General features: G+C 44.4%; 1 protein-coding gene across 4 annotated transcripts in view; it reads right to left on the bottom strand.

Moving 5' to 3' along the window:
- LOC121293740 (myocardin-like) overlaps positions 1–22,540 on the bottom strand; it is a 111,310-nt gene that overhangs the window by 67,802 nt on the left and 20,968 nt on the right. For 3 of the 4 annotated variants that reach the window (XM_041216994.1, XM_041216991.1, XM_041216992.1), the window contains exon 3: positions 791–846. In XM_041216994.1, the coding sequence (XP_041072928.1) occupies positions 791–846 (56 nt within the window). Of the gene's footprint in view, positions 1–790; positions 847–21,046; positions 21,109–22,540 lie in introns of those variants that run through there. The other variant, XM_041216995.1, reaches the window with a different exon arrangement.

Here is a 22,540-nt window from a genome sequence, read left to right as displayed (position 1 = left end):
CTTCGATGGACTCGAAGCGTTAACTCTGTTTCTCTCGTCACAGGCGCTGCCAGACCTGCTGAGTTTTTCCAGCATTTTCTGCTTTTATTTCAGATTCCAGCATCTGCAGTGTTTTGCTTTTACTTAGGCTTAGCTTGACTTCTCTTTCTGCCCCTGCAACTCATCAAGAGATCCTGCAGGGAATTCAGAAGAAATTTCTTTACCCAAGGAGTGTTGAGAATGTGGAACTTGCTATCACAGGGAGTGGTTGAAGTGAATAGTATAGATGCATATAAGGGGAAGCCAGGTAAGCGTGAGAGGGAGAAGGGAATAGAGGGTTACTATGATTGATTTAGATCATGAAAGATGGGGGGAGGCTCAAGTGGAGCATGAACACTGGCAGGGACTTGTTGAGCCAAATGGCTTGCTTCCATAGGTCTGGCAACATCGGCGGAGAAGAGCACAGCTGACGTTTCGAGTCCTCATGACCCTTCAACAGAACTAAGTAAAAATAAGTTTTTCACCCCTTTCCTATTTTTACTTAGTTCTGTTGAAGGGTCATGAGGACTCGAAACGTCAACTTTGCTCTTCTCCGCCGATGCTGCCAAACCTGCTGAGTTTTTCCAGGTATTTCTTTTTCTGTTTTTGTTTTGGATTTCCAGCATCTGCAGTTTTTTGCTTTCATATTTGGCCTGCTTCCATGCCCTGTATCCTATGCAATCTTGTGTCATTCAATTTTCTGAATCACTGTTTGAATTAATACCACCCAAAATTATGACTGAGTTTGCCATCCACATCTTGGAGTCCATACCTTGGCTCTTTCCAGGCTCTTCCTCTGCTCATGGAATGCAGCTGGACTCTTCAGCGCTGGAATAATAAACAAAACAAATCCAAATTGATTAACAGGAAGATTAATAGCTCTAATTCCAGTTTGAAAAAATGCCCCATAATTACACAAATATATTCTTGCTCTGTCTCACAGGATACCAAGGCTGGGATCTTCTGGCCCTGTCGCAGGTGGGACCCGCCACAGGCAACGCGGTGCGCCAGCCAGAAGTCCATTGACTTGCGGCGGGACCAGAAGATACCAGCAGTGGGCGGGTGTGGAAAATTCCGCCCCAAGTTCAATTCCATGATGTCATAAATAGTTTCACTGACAGAAGCTGACATTATATCTCTTCTTAATGTAATAATCATATATAATCAACACTAAATTATAATTACAATCACATTATCATTCCACTAAAACAAAATCCACCCATGGATACATAATGCACATTAGGGCAGCATTATAATTGCATCCTTTATTTGTCCTCAAGTGCCTTCTGTCATGTTTAATTAAAATCTTGAAATGAGCAACTTGCATTAAAATTCTTGCTGAATTAGATTTCCTTCACAACTCACCGGCTAAAATTCATCCTGCCGTATTCTACAGATGCACTTTCAGGCAGTTTAGGCATCGTGCTATAATTGAAAAATGGAAATCTGCTTCTTCCAGATATTTAATCGTTAAAATGAGAAAATAGTTATAAAACCCAGTAAAATCCAATTTACTGTCAAATTCTGGAGGGAATTGCTGTGAAAAATGCTCTGATTCATCACAATGCTAAGCTACTCTTAATGGGAACAGCAGTTCTCTAAGGATCACTCCGCTCCAAACAATGCTCTTGAAGAATGGACTCTTCTTAACTTATGAGCTGGAGGGTGAGGCCGAGGTCAACTCGATGTCACATCCTGGCCCAATCATTGAAATCAGGTAGCTTTCACAGGCAAACAGCCATAATACACTTTACAGAAGTCTGCTGTGTAATTAACCAACAAGATCTGTGAGGAGGTATCTTGACCTGCAGTAATTGTATTTAGACATTCCCCATCCAGCATTTACTCACATTTTAATACTCAAGCAAAGAACTGTATCTAAGAAAGTTCCTGCTGTTTGCCAAACAGCATGAACTGTAGCCTTCTGCAATGATGCTAACAGCACATCTAGTGTATAGGATTCAGAACCCACAAAGGCACCTCCTCCTTACAGAATGGTTTCTTTTTATGTAACAGTCCTTTGCTGATATGATCCTTATCCATTCACCTGTCAGCTGCGATGATACCAGAACTGAATTACAAAGTTTTGACTGCAGCAAAGTTATCTCTGCTGTTTTTTAGTTGCTGATGGTTATCTTTCAATTTTTGATTAAATATTTTATGGAGCTGCACCTGGTTTGTGTATATCATACCCATGTACAGTCAAATGAATGTCAATTGTGATCATTTAAAGTGAAAATTAAGACTGCAATACAAAGATAAATTTGGCAGGACATTGGCCTGGAAATTGCATCGCTCCCAAATCAGGGGCATGAGGTGGGTAGCAGGGCTGCGGGCTCTGCCCTCATCTGTTTATTACTGGTCTGCTGCAGGTGCCAGCTCGCCGATCCCAGGGACCAGGAAGATTGGTGGTCAAGGTGATAAGCAGAGTCTGGGACTGGAAGTGGGGGTGGTAATTAATAGGTGGGTGAAAGGCAGCTGTCTGCAGATTTATTGTACAGTTGAGGGGAGCAGGAATACCCCTCCCAGCTCCACAACAACAACTTGTATTTTTATAGCACCTTTAATGCAGGTTAAGCAAAAAAGTTACAACTTAGCCTCGGCTTAAGGACCAGTTTGGCTGCCAAGCACCTGAGAATACAATAGTCAATGGCTGAAGGCAAGCATTGACAAATTTGTAGAACAGCGTTGGGCCCCTTTCTCCACCCAAAAAAGGGTTTAATGCCTGTTTCAGGCATGGACACTGACATCTATGCAGAAGCCATTGTCAATTTGCTTATCAGTCCTACCCGCACTAAACTCATCCTGCATTGACTCACTGGTAGAGTCAATAAGTTGCATTTATGTAGCAACTGTAACGTAGTAAAATGTCTCAAGTCACAGGAGTGTTGTCATACAAGATTTGACACCAAGCCACATAAGCTGATATTAGGACAGGTTGGCAAAGATTTTAAGGAACATCTTAGGAGGGGAAGAAAGTGCAGAGACAGGTTTAGGGAGGAAATTCCATGTCACAACCATACAGTGTTACAATTATGCAACATTAATATACTACATGCATACAGTGTCACTATATTCCAAATATCCAACACTATTACATTGCAAATAAACAGTATTGCTATCCTGCCATTCAACACTAGTACATGAAGTCATAGAATGTTAATATATTACAAGGCTACAATGGTACTGAATACAACCTTACAATAATGTTACATTACAACCATCCATATATTATTACCATTAAACATTACATTGCAATCATACATTGCCACATCAACAAAAAATCTCACCATGTTAAATGAGAATGGTATTTTACAAAATATCATAGTCCAATAATATCTGGGATCTTTGGTTTGTGTGATAATGTAGAACGACAGTGATAGTGAGTCAGTAACCCATTTTATATCTCATGATATTCAGATCTGAGTATTTTTTGTACATAAGTTTTAGTGAAGAAGTGGGGAGATGTTCCACTTTTGCACTCCTGGTGCACACAGGAAGTGGATAGCAGGAAATGTCACAGCTCCAACCTATGATTTTCCACCCATTGATTTTAATGGCCAGAAATGGTGCACTTTCCCTATACTTGCTCCCGCCCTGTGACAGAATAGCCACAGTGTAAATTCCGCATCTAATATCACTACATAATAGAAGCAGTGTGCACCACTGGTAAGTGTCCTTAAATCATTGTTAAGTCAGGAGCAAATTGGGACTTGGAATCAATTTACATAGATTTTGAATTTGCTTGGGGTAAACGTTCACAAATTGGGCTCGATCTTGACTTAGTCAAAACATCCGACAATGAAGTAAATGGCAATGAGTATCATGAGATATAAAATGGGTTACTGACTCACTATCACTGTTGTTCTACATTATCACACAAACCAAAGATCTGTCCCAGTGCACACTCCGAGTTTATTATTTTTCTGACAAGATCCAGTTTGTTTTACTTTCCGCACTGGAAATGAAACGTTCAGTTTTTATCCAAACCTTGGAGTACATCAAACAGACGAATTACATTATTATTTGACCTTTAGTGACTGCTGTTTTTCAGGAGCCATTTTGCACACAGCAAGATTGCAGAAACAGCACCGAGATAAATGACAAGTTATCTATTTGAGTGGTGTTGACTGAGGGAGGAACGATGGTCAGATCAGTATGGGAACTCCTAGTTCTTTGTAGAAATGTGCCAGGAGACTTCTAATGCTTAGCGTCCACTCAAACTCTCAGAACTGGCAGACAGGGTCTTTGTTTAAAATACAGTGTTGCAAGCAGTTGCTTGGTGGCGCAGAACTTGACTATTGCTGGAAAGGGAGACATGTTGCTGAAGCCTTTCATCTTGCACTCATCAGGACAAATACAAGAATGCCAACTTTGAAACAATCACAACAATTTATACTACAGGAGAAAAGGGTGCTAATGGACTGTGATTGGCTGAGGCATTGTCATGGAGTAAGCAACGGAGAATTATAGGCTCCCCAAGCACCCAGGTAACATGGCTCATTTAGACTTGTTAGAAGTGATATACATTCATACACAGGGACACATACTCTGCAAACAAAATAAATATGTTCAAGATGTACACCTTTTTTGAATTACCTGTGAACCTGGAGAGCCGATAGTTTCCTGTTGCTTTCTCCATGGCAATGCCTTGGCTAATCAGAGTCCACTTGCCAACCAGTCAGCACCCTCAGGCATTCTTGTGTTTGTCCTGATGAGTGCAAGAAGCAAAGCTTTGGCAACATGCCTCTCTTTTCAGCAACACAGTGTTGCCTCAGTACCACACGGAGTGTCAACCTCAATTATGTACCATGGTTGAAGGGAAAACCACAAACTTCTGACTGAAGAGATGTCATTGCCACTAGGCTGAGTCAAGCTGACATTGCTTCACCGGAAAGGTGCACGTAAATGTACAATTCATGATAATGTTAATCCTAGATGTTATACATAGATAAAAGATCAAATAGAGCTATGTCTAGCCGCCACAATTTGGCCACTGTTTTTGTATTCTGACATTATCCCTTTAAGAGAAGTGAAATGGTTATTGGGTAGTCTGATCCACTTTCAGGTGATGACTCTATAGAGAATAGCATTCTTTTAAGATTTAACCATGGAATTACATGCTGTTACCCTATAACACGTGATTAAGGTCTAGCATGGTTAATGTCATACTATACTCTGTCAGTTTTAGCAGCTGCTATTCCCTGTCAATGTTAACCAAGTAGTTTGCTGTTTGTATAGTTCTCACCAGCAGAAGCTTTGTAAATTCAAAAATCTCTACCTTAAGATTGAATAGTTACTGTGGAAAGTGAGGCCATCTCAGATATTTAAAGCTGCACCATCCTTGTTACACATTTCTATCTAAATGAAAATCATGCTACACTTTACGGATGCAAAAGACATTGTGGGTCCGATTTTAACCCATTCAAAACTCACCGCGGAAAGTTAAAATCAGGCCCTATATGGCTATGGTTACCTGCAAGCACCTCTTGTGTTAGACTTGTGTGTCTGGCTATTGTCATTAATATGCACAAAAGCTTTGCTTTCAAGAAGGTTACAGTATTTATGTTGCAAATCAGTTCAATCCTCTCCATTTTCGGGATCACTTTTTTTCCATTCCCATCTGAATATAGTTTGTTTCTGTAAAGGCTGCCTATGACTGAAACTCCTATGACATCCATTAGTGATGCACGTGGATGTAGGAATTGACAATTTATTATAGTGGATTTAAAGGGCAGCGCTTTACCAATCACATGGATGGCCCGACATCGGGAGGAAGGGTGTGTCGCGAGCAGACACGGGTGGCAGGTGGGACTTCCCGTTGAATTTTACAGGCAGCAGCCAATTACGGGACTGTTGCCAGAGCTGCCATTCTATTCAGGACAGCAACCGGCCCCTATAAGCAGCCGGCCCAATCAGAGAGTCGGCAGCTCAGCAGCGCTACCAGGAGCGGTGGCCACTGCTGAGACAGGCTGGAGACCTGCTGCCTTCAGCAGGCAGGGTAAGAAAAATCTTTAAAATAAACACCGGGCCGAGTGCTGCAAGGGAAACCCCTCCGAAGATATTGCTGGGACTGTGGGTGATGCTCTCCTGGGCCGTGGGTGCTACCTTCCCTTTCTGCAACCTTCTCTTTGCTTTTAAAAAAAAAACAAACATTCTTCCCCCCCCCACCCCGACTCCCTGGTTGCTGCTTGAGAGACCACCACCATTAACTGGCGGCTTCTTCTCGTGGTGAAAGGAGGGGGAGGGAGTGTTGATCTGTCATTTGTAAAATGCCAATGCCACTGGAAAATGGTCCCTTTTGGGGCCTTGACATATGTGAATTGGCTGCCTGCTTCCTTGGGCCAGCAGCCTGCCTGATTCCTGTTCCGCCATGGATGGGGGAACCGATCTGACACAGCTCCTAGTGATTTTACTGGCTCCCATCACCTCCCTCCCCACCTCCTGTTGGGGGATGGGTTGGGAGGGCGGGGGGGCGGTAAAATTTAGCCCATAGTTTTCAAAAAAGGCAAGTGTAATGTTAACATCAGGCCAAGCTTGCGGGTAGCATTTTCCAGTCGGCGAGCGGGGGTGGGTCCCACGTGCCGACACGTAAACTGACACAGGGTGATGTCAGGCGTGCGTCCCAGTGTCACCCTGCGTCGTTTAGATTTTAATTCGGTCATGCGCCCGCCAAGAAACTAATTAATGGACTTAATGGGCCTGCCTGTCCAACCTTAAACTGGGTGGGCAGGCGAAGAGGCCAGGCGGCCTTCAGATAATGCACGAAACCTCAACCACGGGCGGGATGAGGTTTCTTGTAGGATTTAAAATCTCACGGAAATTTTTTAAATAAAAGTCATGGACCTGTCCCGTCTCACGTGACAGTTTCACATGAGGGGACGTGTCCTGAAATTTGTTTCCATCTTTAAAAGTAACGCTGATCTCCCTGAGGCAGCACTTTGCCTCAGGGAGATCTGAGCACTTGTGCTCACCCCCGGCTCAGGGAATCACCCCCCCCCGCCCCCCCCCCCCCTCAACGGAGCTGCCTCAGGGAGATTACTTTGGGTATGAAAAATTGAAATAACAGAAAAAAAAATTATTCAGACATGTCGCCTCATGTGACAGTGTCACATGAGCTGGGACATGTCAATGAATTTTAATAAACATTTTTATTACAATTATAAACCCTTCACGAAACCTCATCCCCCCTCTGGATGAGGTTCCATGAAAAATGCAAAGGTTGCCTGGGCTCTTCACCTGCCCGCCAACCTTAAGGCTGGACTGGCAGCTCAGTTAATAATTTCAATTACTATTTAAATAGCCTTAATAAGCCTTTGACAGTTCAGCGGGTGCACAGCCGACTTTGGTGCGCACCCACCGAACTGAAGATCAGAATGATGCGCGGTGACATCACCGTGTGTCATTTTACGTGTCGGTGAGCAGGACCTGCCCCCACATGCCGACCAGAAAATTCAGGCCATAGAAGTGCAGTTACATGGTTTGTCCCTTCCTCTTTTTCTGAATAAAAGTGTACTATTTCCTACCTTCTGACACTATTCGTTATTCTAAAACCTAATGAGCATTGAAGGATTATAACCGACTTCCTTACCTATTTCACTTGGGTGGTACCATCCCGGCCTGGAATTTGTTCGACTTCAATTCCATCAATTTATCCGTCGTTATTTTTATTTTTTCATTGATCTCTAAGAAGATTACACTTCACCAATTATTATTCTTCCACTTACCCTTCATAGTGTATCTTCCTTCTGCACTTTAAAGGCCAAAATAAAATATTCATTTAGAGTTTCCACCATGTAATTTTCCTTCATTTGGCCAAGTGTTGTTTGCTTCAGTTTGAGCATGCTTGGTTCCAAGTCAAAAGTTTTGAGTTCCGCTCGAGGTCAAGAGCTTCAATGTTGTGCTGAGAGCTCATTTGCTCAAACAGATAGATGTGAAAGATTCCACAGCTCTTTTTAAGAAAAATGCAGGGAACTCTCTCAACTTCCTGGCCAAATGGTTCACAGAACAAATTAATTAATCATTTATCTCTTTGCTGTTGGAAGATCTTGCTGTATACAAACTGCATGTCATGTTTGCCTACGTAATAATAACTACTAAGTCAATAGTAATTCATTGACTGTGAAGTATGTTGGGATGTTCTGAGGCTGTGAAACACTATATAAATAGAAGGTCTGTCTTTCTTTCAGTCATATCTAAATCTGTTTCAATGCAGCAAATATCTTCTTTGCCCCTTTCCTTTTCTTGCTGTAATTATAATTATTTTTGCTATCCTTAACTCCGCCCGCAAGCCTTTCCTTCACAGCATGCTTCCTTTTGCCTTTCTTATTATTTTCTGGGTCTGTTTTTGTTTCATTCTGTAATCTTCTCTTCTCATTCTTGCCACTACTATTGCCTCTTTATTGGTCTGAATCATTCTCATGAATTGCTGTTATTTCATGGCAGCAAGAGCACCCCCACCCCCCCTCCACCACCACCACCTCCGTTGTCATTTAGGGATACAAACTTATTTTGCAATCCAGTTTGAATCAACTCCACAGCTGGGCTATATATTTCGCAACCAACTATGACCTTCACCTTATTTTAGTCACATCCTTCCTCGTTCTTTAAAAGTGCCCTCGTTCAGAACCGAGACCTTGATTTGTCTCTCACTATTGTTCTCTTCAGGCCAGGTAGCAAATTCAATCAAAATACGATCCTTAAACCTCTTACTATCAGATTGTTACCTTTTTCTGGTTTGTTATTTATGACTAATTGGCTATCAACAGCTCCTTTGTTAGCTTGGGGACATGCTGCTTTAACAAGCTACCTTGAACATGTTCAATAAATCCATGTCCTTTCTTCTTGGTGTTCGTATTTCTCCCCCAATCTATATAGAGGTTAAAATCTTTTTATCCTTTTTAAAGGCCTTCCTCATCTGAATATACGTACATTCTTCCATTAAGCCACTATAGTCGGAAAGTCTGTAATATATTCTAAGTGGTATTTTCTATATTTTACTATGCTTAACTCTTCTCATAGTAACTTAATCTGCTGATTACACTCATTTCAATCCCTCCTTACTGTGATGATGGTGCAATTTTATTAACACTGCTACCCTTCCCTTCATCTCCTATTCTCATTACCCAGTACTTTTAACCCATAATTGTACATGTCAAGTTTGTAACAAATGTAGGTGTTAAATATAACCTAACTCCCATGTCAGAGTTCATTACAAGGTGTCTGTCAGCAATTCTGTAATGAGGTTAATTCTGTTAAGAGGTGAGAACGGTTCATGAAATGTGATGCCTGTCCTGCAGTCAAAGGGGTTCTGAACTTGCTGAACTTTCTTGATGTTAACACTTATCCTTTGTAGGTTTGTTTAATGCTATGCTTGTCAACCTAAAAAAACTGCAGATTGCTTGGCATAATTTCAAATTTCATACAATGATAGGACACTACATCTTCGGAATAGGCCACCTTTCCCACTGAGTCTGCCCTCATCTTTCTATTTCACCTTGCCATTTAGAATAATCACAATCTCCTGCTCAATCCCAACATTTGATATGCCCCTTTCCAAAGAAACTACTTTCTAATATAACATTCGGACTCTGCTTCTGTAACGTCTGTTGCTCGATGCCAGATCACCCTGAACCGTTTTAGACTAGGCATATATTCAATCTACTTGAATAATCTTATAGGTATTTTGGTTTACTGCAGGACAGCTAAGCGCAGTGCTTGGAGCTTTTAGTAAAACCTCTTCAGTAATTCAATCGTTTTGGAGACAGCAGCTGAGCAAAAGTGGTCCACGCAGCAGTATGTAACTGAAATTGTTTCCACAATGCGGAATGATAAGCAACTCAACAAGCAGTTCAACAGGGAACAGAAAGAAATGTGTCCTGATGAATTCTGGTGGAGCTCTTGAATAAAACCTCTGCACCAGACATTGGTCTGTTAGAAACAGCATTTTGAAAGGTCCCAGACGCCTCAAATTGTCCTACCTCTATTAATATTAATTCAAAAATATCTCTGGGCATCAAAGCTCCATTGTTTAATATTGACCCTTGAGAGTCAAAGCAAAGAGAGAATGTAAAAGTGCTTGGGTGGGATATTCTGTTGATTCCTTTCTTCATTGTGAAGTTCTAGTCTTGGACGTTTTGTCGGAGAGCAGTGAGCAGGGGCTTGATTCTTCACAAGAAAGGAAAGAAAGCTGAGCTGAGGGGCGGCCATGATTTGTCCTGCACAAATTCGAGGAATGGCTTAGGTGTTTTAAAGAATTCCCTACTGGCTGAGAAATAGTGCAGGCAAAAAGGTAGGCAAACAAATTTCAAACATGGGTGGAAAAGGAAGAAAGAAAAGAAATGTGGTTAGGCAAAGAACGAGTCAGCTTCCTCTGAGCTGACTTTCAGTTTCTTTTTGTTAACCCCTAATAGCCTGCAAAGTTGAGAGGACGTTTTTACAAATATACTTACCAACGCGGTGCAAAGAGATACTAATGCTCCTATATTGCTACAAGCCTGCATCCCAAGATTCCTTGGCTGGTTATGCCAGGATTGTGTTTAATCATGCGCTCCAAAATTGGCCCTGGCAGAGTTTGTGGAGTTCATGGAATAGCATCTAATTAGCATGGGACAGGTAAGCAGAGGTGCCACTTTGGGTGCATCACTGCCCCATGTCTAACTTCAGCTTATTTCTACCGGCCCAAGGGGGATCCAGGCATCCCACCCCCATGCCCCCACCTTTAACTTTATTTTCATAATTTTTGGTTTGACAAGTGCTAACATTAGGAAGGTTCATCAGGTTCAGAACCATTTTTACTGAGAGACAGGCATCACATTTCATGAACCGTTCTCACCTCTTAACAGGCTTCATTACAGAATTGGTCACAGACACTTTGAAATGAACATTGACATGACAAATAGATTATATTTTGCACCTACATTTCTCTCAAATTTGAGATGTACAATTACCAAAGTCCATGTCGGGCTGTTAGTTGAGAAATAGCGCGGGGCATGGGAAAACCACAAAGTATAAAGGCAAATTTCAAACATGGAAGAAAAAAAAAACACGTGACTAGATGTCAAGTTCCTCTGAGCTGATTTTCAGTTTCTTTTCATTGATCCTTAATAATTTGCAAAATGATTGATTCATAATTGAGAAGCATAAATAATTTATTTGTTATTTATCTATTGGCTTTTTCCCTACTTTATTCTCTCTCCTAATGGATTTTAATTTCATATGATAGTCCATTCTGTTTTTACCATGTTAATCTTATTGTCCTTCTTTCAAAATATTTTGCAGAATTTATTTCTACCATTTTGCTGTTTTGGAGGTTGCCATCTGTGAGGAAACACTGCCATTGGCTTGGCCCAACGCCAGCTCCAAATGCCCTTTGTTTCAGTCAAACAAATGGCAAAACAAATCCAAGGTGGGATTTTACAATATGGTGATCTTAAGGCACATTTTTTTGACTTGAACAGGAACAAGCTGCTGGGCGAAGAGGACAGGCTGCTGGACGAAGAGGACAGGCTGCTGGACGAAGAGGACAGGCTGCTGGACGAAGCGGACAGGCTGCTGGACGAAGAGGACAGGCTGCTGGGCGAGGAGGACAGGCTGCTGGACGAAGAGGACAGGCTGCTGGACGAAGAGGACAGGCTGCTGGGTGAAGAGGACAGGCTGCTGGGCGAAGAGGACAGGCTGCTGGGCGAGGAGGACAGGCTGCTGGGCGAAGAGGACAGGCTGCTGGGCGAAGAGGACAGGCTGCTGGACGAAGAGGACAGGCTGCTGGACGAAGAGGACAGGCTGCTGGACGAAGCGGACAGGCTGCTGGACGAAGAGGACAGGCTGCTGGGCGAGGAGGACAGGCTGCTGGACGAAGAGGACAGGCTGCTGGACGAAGAGGACAGGCTGCTGGGTGAAGAGGACAGGCTGCTGGGCGAAGAGGACAGGCTGCTGGGCGAGGAGGACAGGCTGCTGGGCGAAGAGGACAGGCTGCTGGGCGAAGAGGACAGGCTGCTGGACGAAGAGGACAGGTTGCTGGGCGAAGAGGACAGGCTGCTGGGCAAAGAGGACAGGCTGCTGGGCGAAGAGGACAGGCTGCTGGGCGAAGAGGACAGGCTGCTGGACGAAGAGGACAGGTTGCTGGGCGAAGAGGACAGGCTGCTGGGCAAAGAGGACAGGCTGCTGGGCGAAGAGGACAGGCTGCTGGGCGAGGAGGACAGGCTGCTGGGCGAGGAGGACAGGCTGCTGGGCGAAGAGGACAGGCTGCTGGGCAAAGAGGACAGGCTGCTGGGCGAAGAGGACAGGCTGCTGGGCAAAGAGGACAGGCTGCTGGGCGAGGAGGACAGGCTGCTGGGCGAGGAGGACAGGCTGCTGGGCGAGGAGGACAGGCTGCTGGACGAAGAGGACAGGCTGCTGGGCAAAGAGGACAGGCTGCTGGGCGAGGAGGACAGGCTGCTGGGCGAGGAGGACAGGCTGCTGGGCGAGGAGGACAGGCTGCTGGGCGAAGAGGACAGGTTGCTGGGCGAGGAGGACAGGCTGCTGGATGAAGAGGACAGGTTGCTGGACGAAGAGGACAGGCTGCTGGGCGAAGAGGGCAGGCTGCTGGACGAAGAGGACAGGCTGCTGGGCGAAGAGGACAGGCTGCTGGGCGAAGAGGACAGGCTGCTGGACGAAGAGGACAGGCTGCTGGGCGAAGAGGACAGGCTGCTGGGCGAAGAGGACAGGCTGCTGGATGAAGAGGACAGGCTGCTGGGCGAAGAGGACAGGCTGCTGGGCGAAGAGGACAGGCTGCTGGGCGAAGAGGACAGGCTGCTGGATGAAGAGGACAGGCTGCTGGGCGAAGAGGACAGGCTGCTGGATGAAGAGGACAGGCTGCTGGGCGAGGAGGACAGGCTGCTGGGCGAGGAGGACAGGCTGCTGGGCGAGGAGGACAGGCTGCTGGGCGAGGAGGACAGGCTGCTGGGCGAGGAGGACAGGCTGCTGGGCGAAGAGGACAGGCTGCTGGGTGAAGAGTCCATCTCACGACAGCCCCAGAGGATCATGTCCGAATGAGACAGCTTGTTCAAATAATGCAAAGTGCTACTGTAGACACCTAAATTTAGAGTTACCAGATAGATATTTTCAGGATTGAAATTTATTGTTGTCATGTCCTTGCTCCTTGCAGGAAAAGTCCTTGTTTAATAAAAAAAAAGCTTCTGCAATAAATATTTACCCCAATGAATGCAAGCAGACCAATTTGTTTGCACATTGACTTTAAACTCAAAACGTTACCACTGAAGGGCAGGCCGCTCCACTACATTTCAGAAATGTATGAGCAATGCAATATCACGTATCCCACTGCAATGTTCCTGTCATTTCCCTGTCCAGCTGTAACACGTGCATTGGCATTTTACACCATTGTTTGAATGAAAATGAGCTAAGGTGTGAAGAAATTCTTGTGTTTCAGATGTCTGAGGCATCCTTCTGTTTGAAAAAATATTCACCTTGCCCTCATGACCTGTCGACACTTGGTCTGAATGGATCTTTTGGCACTTCAGGAAGCAAAATGAAGACACAGTAAACATTTGTGAATGAATGTTTCTGTTTCCCTGCACGTGTCTGGGGTCACACTGGTTTAGTAAACAGACTGCAGGACTCACAGTTGACTTCAGGCAACTGAACCATCATCATATGGAATCATTAACTGAACTGCCTTCTAAACATGACAACCTTGATAATGGCTTATTTCCTTTTCCTAATTTATTATTATTTACTTTGCTTCCCAAGGTTCCACATTTTCCAATTCGAACACATCCCCTTACTGACTGTCGACTGGGATCTATGTGCAGATCCCCCTCTCCTGTCTGTGGTGAGGAAGGGAGCAATCTGGTGTCTCTGAGCCTCGCTATGCCCATTTTGGGCCTCTGCTACATGCTATTCATTTCAATGGGCAAGATCGCCTCAGATTTGCAGTGAGTGTGGCAGGTTTTACCCGCTGGCTGGAATGGCAGCTTTTCATGCCATATCGTCCGAAACCTGCTGCATTAACTATGCATTCCTGGGATACACACCGTTCCAATGGTGGCCGTGCTCCGATTCGCCTGCCACACCATCACCTCGTCGCTTCATCACGCCGGGCACCACAGTTAAAGTACAGCCGTGCTCAGTGCCGCCAGGCCAGGACTGCAGCGAAGAAAACATGGCCCCGAAAGGCAAGAAGCCTGCAAGCCATGAGCGCCTTTTGGACACCATGGAGGGCCATTGCGATGTCCTCTAACCCCGCTCTGGCCGCAGGAGGGGCAGCTACATTACTAATCCGGCTTGTTAGGTGGTGGCAGCAGTGGTCAATGCCAATGCTACGCAGAAGAGGTTGGCCATCCAATACAGATAGAGGATGAATGATCTCATCCATGCAGTCAGGTATGGCAACCATTTCACCACTCTAATCTCATGCCCCTCACACATTCACTGGCATCTCACTCACTGCCAGCTCAAGGGACATCACCACCCATTCTCACACAAACCCTCACATGTCCATCTGGCCTCGTCGCCTCTGGAATCTGCCTCCTCAGCCCTCACCAACTTGAGGCCACTTGCACAGATCAACATGTGCCCCACACACTCCCTGGGACACCCTCCTTCCCCTGTACAGCTCTCATCCTGCAGCCTCTTCCCTTGCCTGAGGCCACTTCTTCTCCTTCCCCAAGCAAGACCTTGCCCTGCAGCCACTGAAAAGCGACCCACATATGGCTGATCTGGTAGGTAGAGACCTGCCCATGAGATCCCCTAAATCTGTGAAGCCTGGCGCTGATGACTGCGAGTGCTGACCAAAGCAAGGTAGGCAAACAAACCTTGAAGTCTCAAGCAAAGTACAGCCCAGCAAGTGCACACCTTACAGATGCTGTTGTGAAACACATTGGCGTGTTTTACTGCCAACGTGTGTGGACGATCCAGCAGGGAGCGGGGGGATGAGTCCGGCAGGCGGCCTTATAATGATATGCTGATGTATTACAATGAGGTTCCCAACGTCTAATGGTGGAGAAAGCAGCCCGTCATCAGCGGACAGAGCGGATGATCGCAAACTGGTTTCATGTTGTGGTGAAACCAATTTTTGGCCTTCTAGCCATATTGTCCGCTCACGCCAACAAACGTGGCCGACGCCGGCGGGCACAGATAAACCCAGCCAATGTGTACAACTAGTAGCTCTTCCTGTGGCAGATTTTGAGCTGAGAACGTATCATTCTGTCCAGCGTGTTGCTCTCCCACATTTGTGAATGTTTAAAACACAGTTAAGAACCAGTTCCAAATTAGGTGCTTATAATTACTGAAGGACACATCAAATAGGCCATTAGCCCACTGCAGTACCAAATAGTGCAAAGGTCTCACAAGTTCTGGAATGAACTCTTGTAAGGAATCTTTTACGCATCCAAGGAGTGGGAGACACAAAAATAGGAAACTGCATCTCACTCTGCTTCCCCTGATGAAATAATTGCAGGTGAGGCTGTAATCTCCCAATTATTCTAAAGTAAGAAACATAACAAGGCTATTTGAAAGAGTTTAAAATAGACATTCTAGAAATGATTTTCAGTGGTTAGTACAGCAATATTGCCATAATTTAAAGAGGTATAAATAATGAAATTTAATTTTGCCAATTGTTTCGTTGGCAAAGGCCAGATTTGACACAAAGCTGCACAGACCAGAGATAATAATTTCAATGGCCAGCATGAGCCAAGTGTGTGATTTCAGTTGGGATGCAGATTTGGGTTGTGTGTGCCCCCCTCCCAACCCACAGTATACATCAGTCTGCTTTTCCACATTCAATTTTTATTTTATTCGTGTATGGGATGTGGGCATCGCTGGCAAGGCCATGATTTATTGCCCGCCCCTAGTTGTTCTTGAGAAGTGGTGTAGTGAGTTGCCTTCTTGAATTACTGCAGCCCGTGTGGTGTGCTACACCCACAGGGAGTTCCAAGTTTTGATCCAGCGACAGTGAAGGAACAGTGATATATTTCCAAGTCTGGATAGTGTGAGACTTGAACAGGAACTTGCAAGTGGTGGGGTTCCCATGCTTCTGCTGCCCTTGTCCTTCTGGGTGGCGAAGGTCGTGGGATTGAAAGGTGCTGTCAAAGGAATCTGCGAATCTTGCAGATGGGAGGGGCTGTGGCATGGTGATGATGTCACTGGGCTAGTAATCCAGAGGCCCAGGCTCAAGTCCTGGGGACATAGGTTCATATCCCACCATGGCAGCTGGTGCAATTTCAGTTCAATTAATTAATTTCATCAATTAAATAAAATCTGGAATTAAAAGTTAATCTCCTTAACTGTGGCAAGAAACTATCATTGATTGACTTAAAAAAAAATCCACCTTGTTCATTAATGCCCTTTAGGGAAGGAAATCTGCTGTCCTTACCTAGCCTGGCCTACAAGTGACTCCAGACCTACAACAATCTGATGCCAAACAGCTACAGAAAAGCAAAACCCAATTTACTAACCCGCATCAACCTAGGCACCGGAAGTGACAGAAAAAATGGACTCCACAAAGTCCTCCTTATTAACATCTGGGGGCTTGTGCCAAAATTGGGAGAGCTGTCTCACAGACTAGTCAAGCAACAGCCTGATAGCCTGATTTAGTCATACTCACAAAATCATACCTTACAGCCAAAGTCTCAGACACCACCATCACCATTCCTGGGTATGTCCCGTACCAACATCAGTACAGATCCAGCATAGATGGTGACACAGTGGTATACAGTCGGGAGGGAGTTCTCATGGCATCAGGTTAAACATGGGCAAGGAAACCTCCTGCTGATTACCACGTACTGCCCTTCCTCAGCTGATGAATCAGTGCTCCCCCATGTTGAACACCACTTGGAAGAAGCACTGAGGGTGACAAGGACACAGAATGTGCTCTGCGTGGGGGACTTCAATGTCCATCACCAAGAAGCTGGCCAGGTTCTGAAGGTCACATCTGCCAGACTGGGCTAGTGGCAGGTGATGATGCAAACAAGAGGGAAAAACCTACGTGACCTTATCCTCACCAATTTACCTGTCGTAAATGCATTTGTCCCTGACAGCACTGGTAGGAGTGACCACCACACAGTCCCTGTGAAAACAAAACCCCCTCTTCACATTGAGGATGCCCTCCAGCATGATGTCTGGCACTATCACCGTGCCAAATGGGATAGATTTTGAATAGATCTAGCAGCTCAAAACTGGGCATCCATGAGGCGCTATGGGGCATTAGCAGCAACAAAAGTGTATTCAGCTGCAATCTGCAACCTCATGGCCCAGCATATCCCCCAGTCTACACTTAACAGTAAACTGGGGATCAATTCTGGTTCAATGAAGAGTGCAAGGGGGCATGCCAGGAGCAGCACCAGGCATACCTTAAAAGTGAGGTATCATCAGGGCGAAGGTACAACTACTTGCATGCCAATCAGTAGAAGCAGCCAGTGGATCAGATTGTAGCTCTGCAGTCCAGCCACATCCAGTTGCGAATGATGGCAGACAATTAAACAATTAACAGGAAGAGAAGGCTGATAATTGCACAATGCTCAGTAACATTTGCAATTCCTCAGATACTGAAGCCAAATGCAAGACCTGGACAACATCCAGGTTTGGGCTGACAAGTGGCAAGTAACATTCATGCCACACAAGTGCCAGGCAATGACCATCTCCAACAAGAGGGAATCTAACCATCTCCCCTTGACATTCAATGGCATTACCATCACTGAACCCTCCAATATCAACATCCTGAGGATCACCATTGACCAGAGACTGAACTTGACCAGCTATATATGTACTGTGGCTACAAAAGCAGGTTGGAGGCTGGGAATTCTACTCTGAATAACTCACCTCCTGGCTCCCCAAAGCCTGTCAATCATCTACAAGGGGTAAGTTGGGGTGTGTTGGAATACTCTCCAGTTGCCTGGATGAGTACAGCTCCAACAACACTCAAGAAGCTCGACATCACTGAGGACAAAGCAGCCTGCTTGATCAGCAACCCATACAGAAAGTTAAACATTCACTCCCTCCACCACCAATGCACAATGGCAGCAATGTGCAGCATCTACAAGATGCACTGTGGCAACTCAATGAGGCTCCACTGACAGCAACTTCCAAAACTCAACTTCTCTTTACTTAGAAGGACAAGGGCAACAGATGCACGGGAACACCACCACCTGCAAGTTCCCCTCCAAGCCACACACCACTAAGAACTATATCCCCCGTTCCTTCACTGTCTCGGGATGAAAATCCTAGAACTCCTTTCCCATCGGCACTACCCGCATAGATAGACCACAGTGGTTCAAGAAGGTTACTCACCGCTACCCTTCTAAAGGGAAATTATAGATGGGCAACAAATGTTGGCCTTGCCAATGACACTAACATCCAATGAAAGAATTAAAAAGATTGTACATACTGCTGCCTCGGTGCATCAATGGTGGAGGTTGTGAACACTTAAAATGGTGGATGAGATGCTGGTAACTGTTCACTGCCTGTGGTGGGAAAATATGCATGTAGATTTTCAAAATAGGAATGGATTCTTTTGTGACTCTCTCCTCCATCAAACTTTCTGTTTGGTTCATACAGGAAGATGGCTTAGTTGCATGAGGTTGTGGAGAGCTGAAGGGTCCATGGAATCACATCCCAACATGAGCCAGTGTCTTGAGAGAGGAACCATGAAAGTGGGAGACAACTGGGGTAAAAGCATCAATTGAATTCCATATATAATGCAATCTGAACTTTTCATTTCAGTATATATTGGGAATGCTTTGTATTCATAACTGATCCTCTCAACATTTACTGATAGGTCTACAGTACATCCCAGTGCCCAACCAGTCCTTGCTTGCAAAACTCAGCACAGTGTCCAACGTTAGTTGTGATTCCGTAACTGGATAGCACCTACTGAACAATCCCGAGCGTGAAAAGAATGACCCTAACAACCAATTTAAGGTTATCAGTCAGGCCTACAATGTGGCTCATTTATGTTTGCTAGAAGCTACATACACATGGCCCTGTCTTCTCCAAACAGAAAGAATATGTCCCAGCATTGCGCCTTTATGAGTTAAACAAAAGAAAGGGGGGCAACTATTCCCTGGTTCATTCCCCATGGCAACACCTCAACCAGAATTGACTTGCCATTTTTGAATTTAAACAAAGGTTTGGGGCCTAACTGTACCTTGGTGCATTCTCCATGGCAATGCCTTGACTAGAGTTCATTTGCAAATGAATCAGTACCTTTCCTCATGCAGTTTAAATTGTTTTTCCCTTTGAAATTTGGTATTCTTGCATGTGTACTGATGAGAGCAAGATGAGAAGCTTTGACAGCCTGTCTCTCTTATTTCAGCAATGCTCAAGTTCTATACTAGCAAGTGACTATATCAAATTTCCTTTCAGGCTGGGTGGTGAGGGCAGGTGGGGGGGGCTGCCAGCCAGAAGTGGGGAGGGTCTTTATCAGATTCCTTATTAATATAGAGGGGATTTTCAGCTCATTAAGTGATGTGCATGCCCCAGCTCCCCTAGTAATCTATTGTCAAACATCCAAACTTCTGATGATTTAGTGAGCAGTGATCCAATGATACGGATGAATGTGATTTTCCAGTACCTTGTCCACGGATCTAAAGGGTTATAAAATCCCTTTAGATCCATGGAAAATACAAACAATTCCCTAATGACTGGGTATGTAACAGACATGCACGGAAATCCACTGATGAGTACACAGCTTGGCAGTTTGAGGTGTGATGCTGGAGGGAGAAATGGTTTCTATCGCATTTTCTGGGCTCTCCACTGATTACTTTCCCCGGGGGTATTTAGTTCAATTTCACATTTAGATCATCTGAATTTCATACACTATGATTGGAATTTAAAAAGGCCCTACTACATCAGAAACACTGTGACTTTTGGAAATGTGCCATGTAACAAGTGCTCTACAAGACGCCAGTTAGATCTGTTTTAAATTAATGACTGACATCACAAATGTTCACCCCTCTTTACACCATAATTCTGAAATAGAAAGCCATTCAGTGACTCTGTTAGAGCTGCAGGTGCTACATTCACAAATTGAATTTGATGTTTAACTGCGTTACTTGGCATTTAACTTTGAAATGGTATTTCGCTCTTGCTCCTTGCTGTATAATTAGGTTGTGTTCTGCAAAATCTTGTTCAGATATTTCTTCTAAAGAAAAGCTCTTAGATAAACAACACTCTGCTGAGGGTTCTGATATAGTCCGTTCATACCCTGTCATGTTCATCAAAGGTCAGATAATGGCCTTGGAGTTATTTATTTGGTGACAGATCCAAATATAATAGAATTGTTGTTGGATCTCAGTGTTGAGAGAATTTCTTGCATTACATAATCAGTTCATTTGTTTTCTAAACTTTTGATTTTTTAAAACCATGTTAGATGCTGGTCCATTGTCCTTATAGTACAATTCCCACAGAGATACTGTGATAGATGTAAAGTCATAAACATGGTAAAAAATACTGACTGCATATAAGCTCTACATAAAAGATTATAGTTCAGTATTTCCATTTAACACAGACATCATCATCCCTGAGGTGTTATTAAGCATGCTCTTCCCTATTATTTATCAAATTAAGTCACAAAAATCTGCTTATTGATGACATTAGATCAGTGTGGTCCAATGAGATTTTGATGCTGGGGCAAAATTATTGGGTCACCATGTTCACCTCGGTACAAAATATATGCAATATTAATCAAACAAATGTGCAATCTTTTGAAAATAAGTTTGAGGTTTTTAACCATCAGCAGTAGGGATCAATACACTCTCAGTCAGAGTTAGGAGAAGAGCTTCAAGAGTTTTGCAATCCAACTGTTCCGCAAAGCAAGCCTGCTGTGTACACTCACAAAGGGTGGTGACAGTCTTTTAAATGAAGTGATCTGTTTCTGACAGTGTGCTCCAGTTCATTAAAAAAAATTCTTCAAGAGTACACTATCTCTGCTTCATCAGAATTGATATACAGGTAGAGTACATCTGAAAACCGATCACAGCCAAAACCAGAACTTTTTTGAACGGACCCTAGCGTGAGCCAAATGAACCTCACCTACCTTTTGCACGGGAAGTCTGTGACTCGAGCTGATGCAAACCTGGCAAATGGAGAAACAACCTAGCATTTATAAACTATAGCGAGCCTAGGCTTAGGCTATTGTAACGTAAGTAGGCCTAATCCTAATCCTACAGCATAACAGTAGATCCAAAAACCGAAAATATCTTAATACCAAAATGCAATCGACTCCAAGGGTTTTGGATAAAGGATACTCGACCTGTATCAGGAGACTCGGAGGGGGAAAGAATCAATAAATCTCTACATCTTGGCTTCTGTACTCTGATTCTTGCCTTGCTTACACTCTGTCACCTGCCATTTCTAAACACAGCTCCAGACATGAAATACTTTTGACTCATGGCCAACCACTCCTGTAATTTCTCCTTTTACGCTAATCATGCTATCCCTTGCAATCGCTTGTTTCAACAGATCTATTAAGATGAAGGCTGAACACATTTGGATGTTGCCATACTGCCCCAGCGTGCCAATGTTGCACATTTCAACCCTCACTGGCAGCCTTGCAAGATGGACTGAAAACTATTCTCCTCCTCCCTATCTCACTGATACAAACTGCACCACTCGGTTTCGGAAAACTTGTTTAAATCTTTGCAATTCTCCAAGTTGGATTGTCCGGGAGGCTGGGATGAACAAAATAACACTGACTATGCTCGGCAGTATTACAAGTAAGTTTGTTCAAAAAACACCCTCTTATCTTAATGGTCATTCGGACAAGGTTTTTTTTAATACAATGGTCAAGAATGATCATTTTGCAATCATGAAGCATCGTGTTCAAAACAAATACAAAATTGAAAAAAGCAAGGCTTTAGCATGTCTAAAAATTAAGATTAATTCCTGCTGCATTTCAGAAAATTAAAGCAGGTATGGAACTGTCACCTTTGAAAACATTGGCCAGAATTTTCCCGTCGGCGATTTGGGGGCAGGGCCCACTCGCCGATGGGAAAATGACACAGGGTGATGTTGGGAGGAACCCCCGATGTCATCCCGCCCCATTTAAATATTCAGGAAGGCGGGCGGACGGCAAAATCAGCTGTCCGCCCGCCAACCTGTCAATGACCAATTGAGGCCATCGACAGGATAATTAAAGTAATTAAAGGCCCTGCCCGTCCAACCTTAAGGCTGGTGGACAGGCCAGGAGCCCCAGCGGGCTTCTGATAATACATGAAACCTCATCCACTGGCGGGATGAGGCTTCATGTCTGTTTAAAAAATCTTTAATAAAGATTATGTAATATTTACTAACATGTCCCAACTCGTGTGACATTGTCACATGAGGGGGACGTGTTAATAATTTTTTGCTTTTGCTATTTTTGATGTTTTCTAAACTTTCACCGATCTCCCTGAGGCAGCACTTAGTCTCAGGGAGCAGTGCGCTCTTTTGCGCGCATGCGCAAGTTGGGGAATCCCACCCCCCACCCCCCCCCCCGCACAGGAAGCATATAGCGCTTCCCATCGGGCAGCCCACTCAAAATGGCGGCGGG

This window comes from Carcharodon carcharias, chromosome 22 (assembly GCF_017639515.1).
Source record: "Carcharodon carcharias isolate sCarCar2 chromosome 22, sCarCar2.pri, whole genome shotgun sequence".
NCBI lineage: Eukaryota > Metazoa > Chordata > Chondrichthyes > Lamniformes > Lamnidae > Carcharodon > Carcharodon carcharias.
The sequence above is the reverse complement of the archived record's forward strand: the minus strand, read 5'-3'. Positions and strand labels throughout refer to the sequence as shown.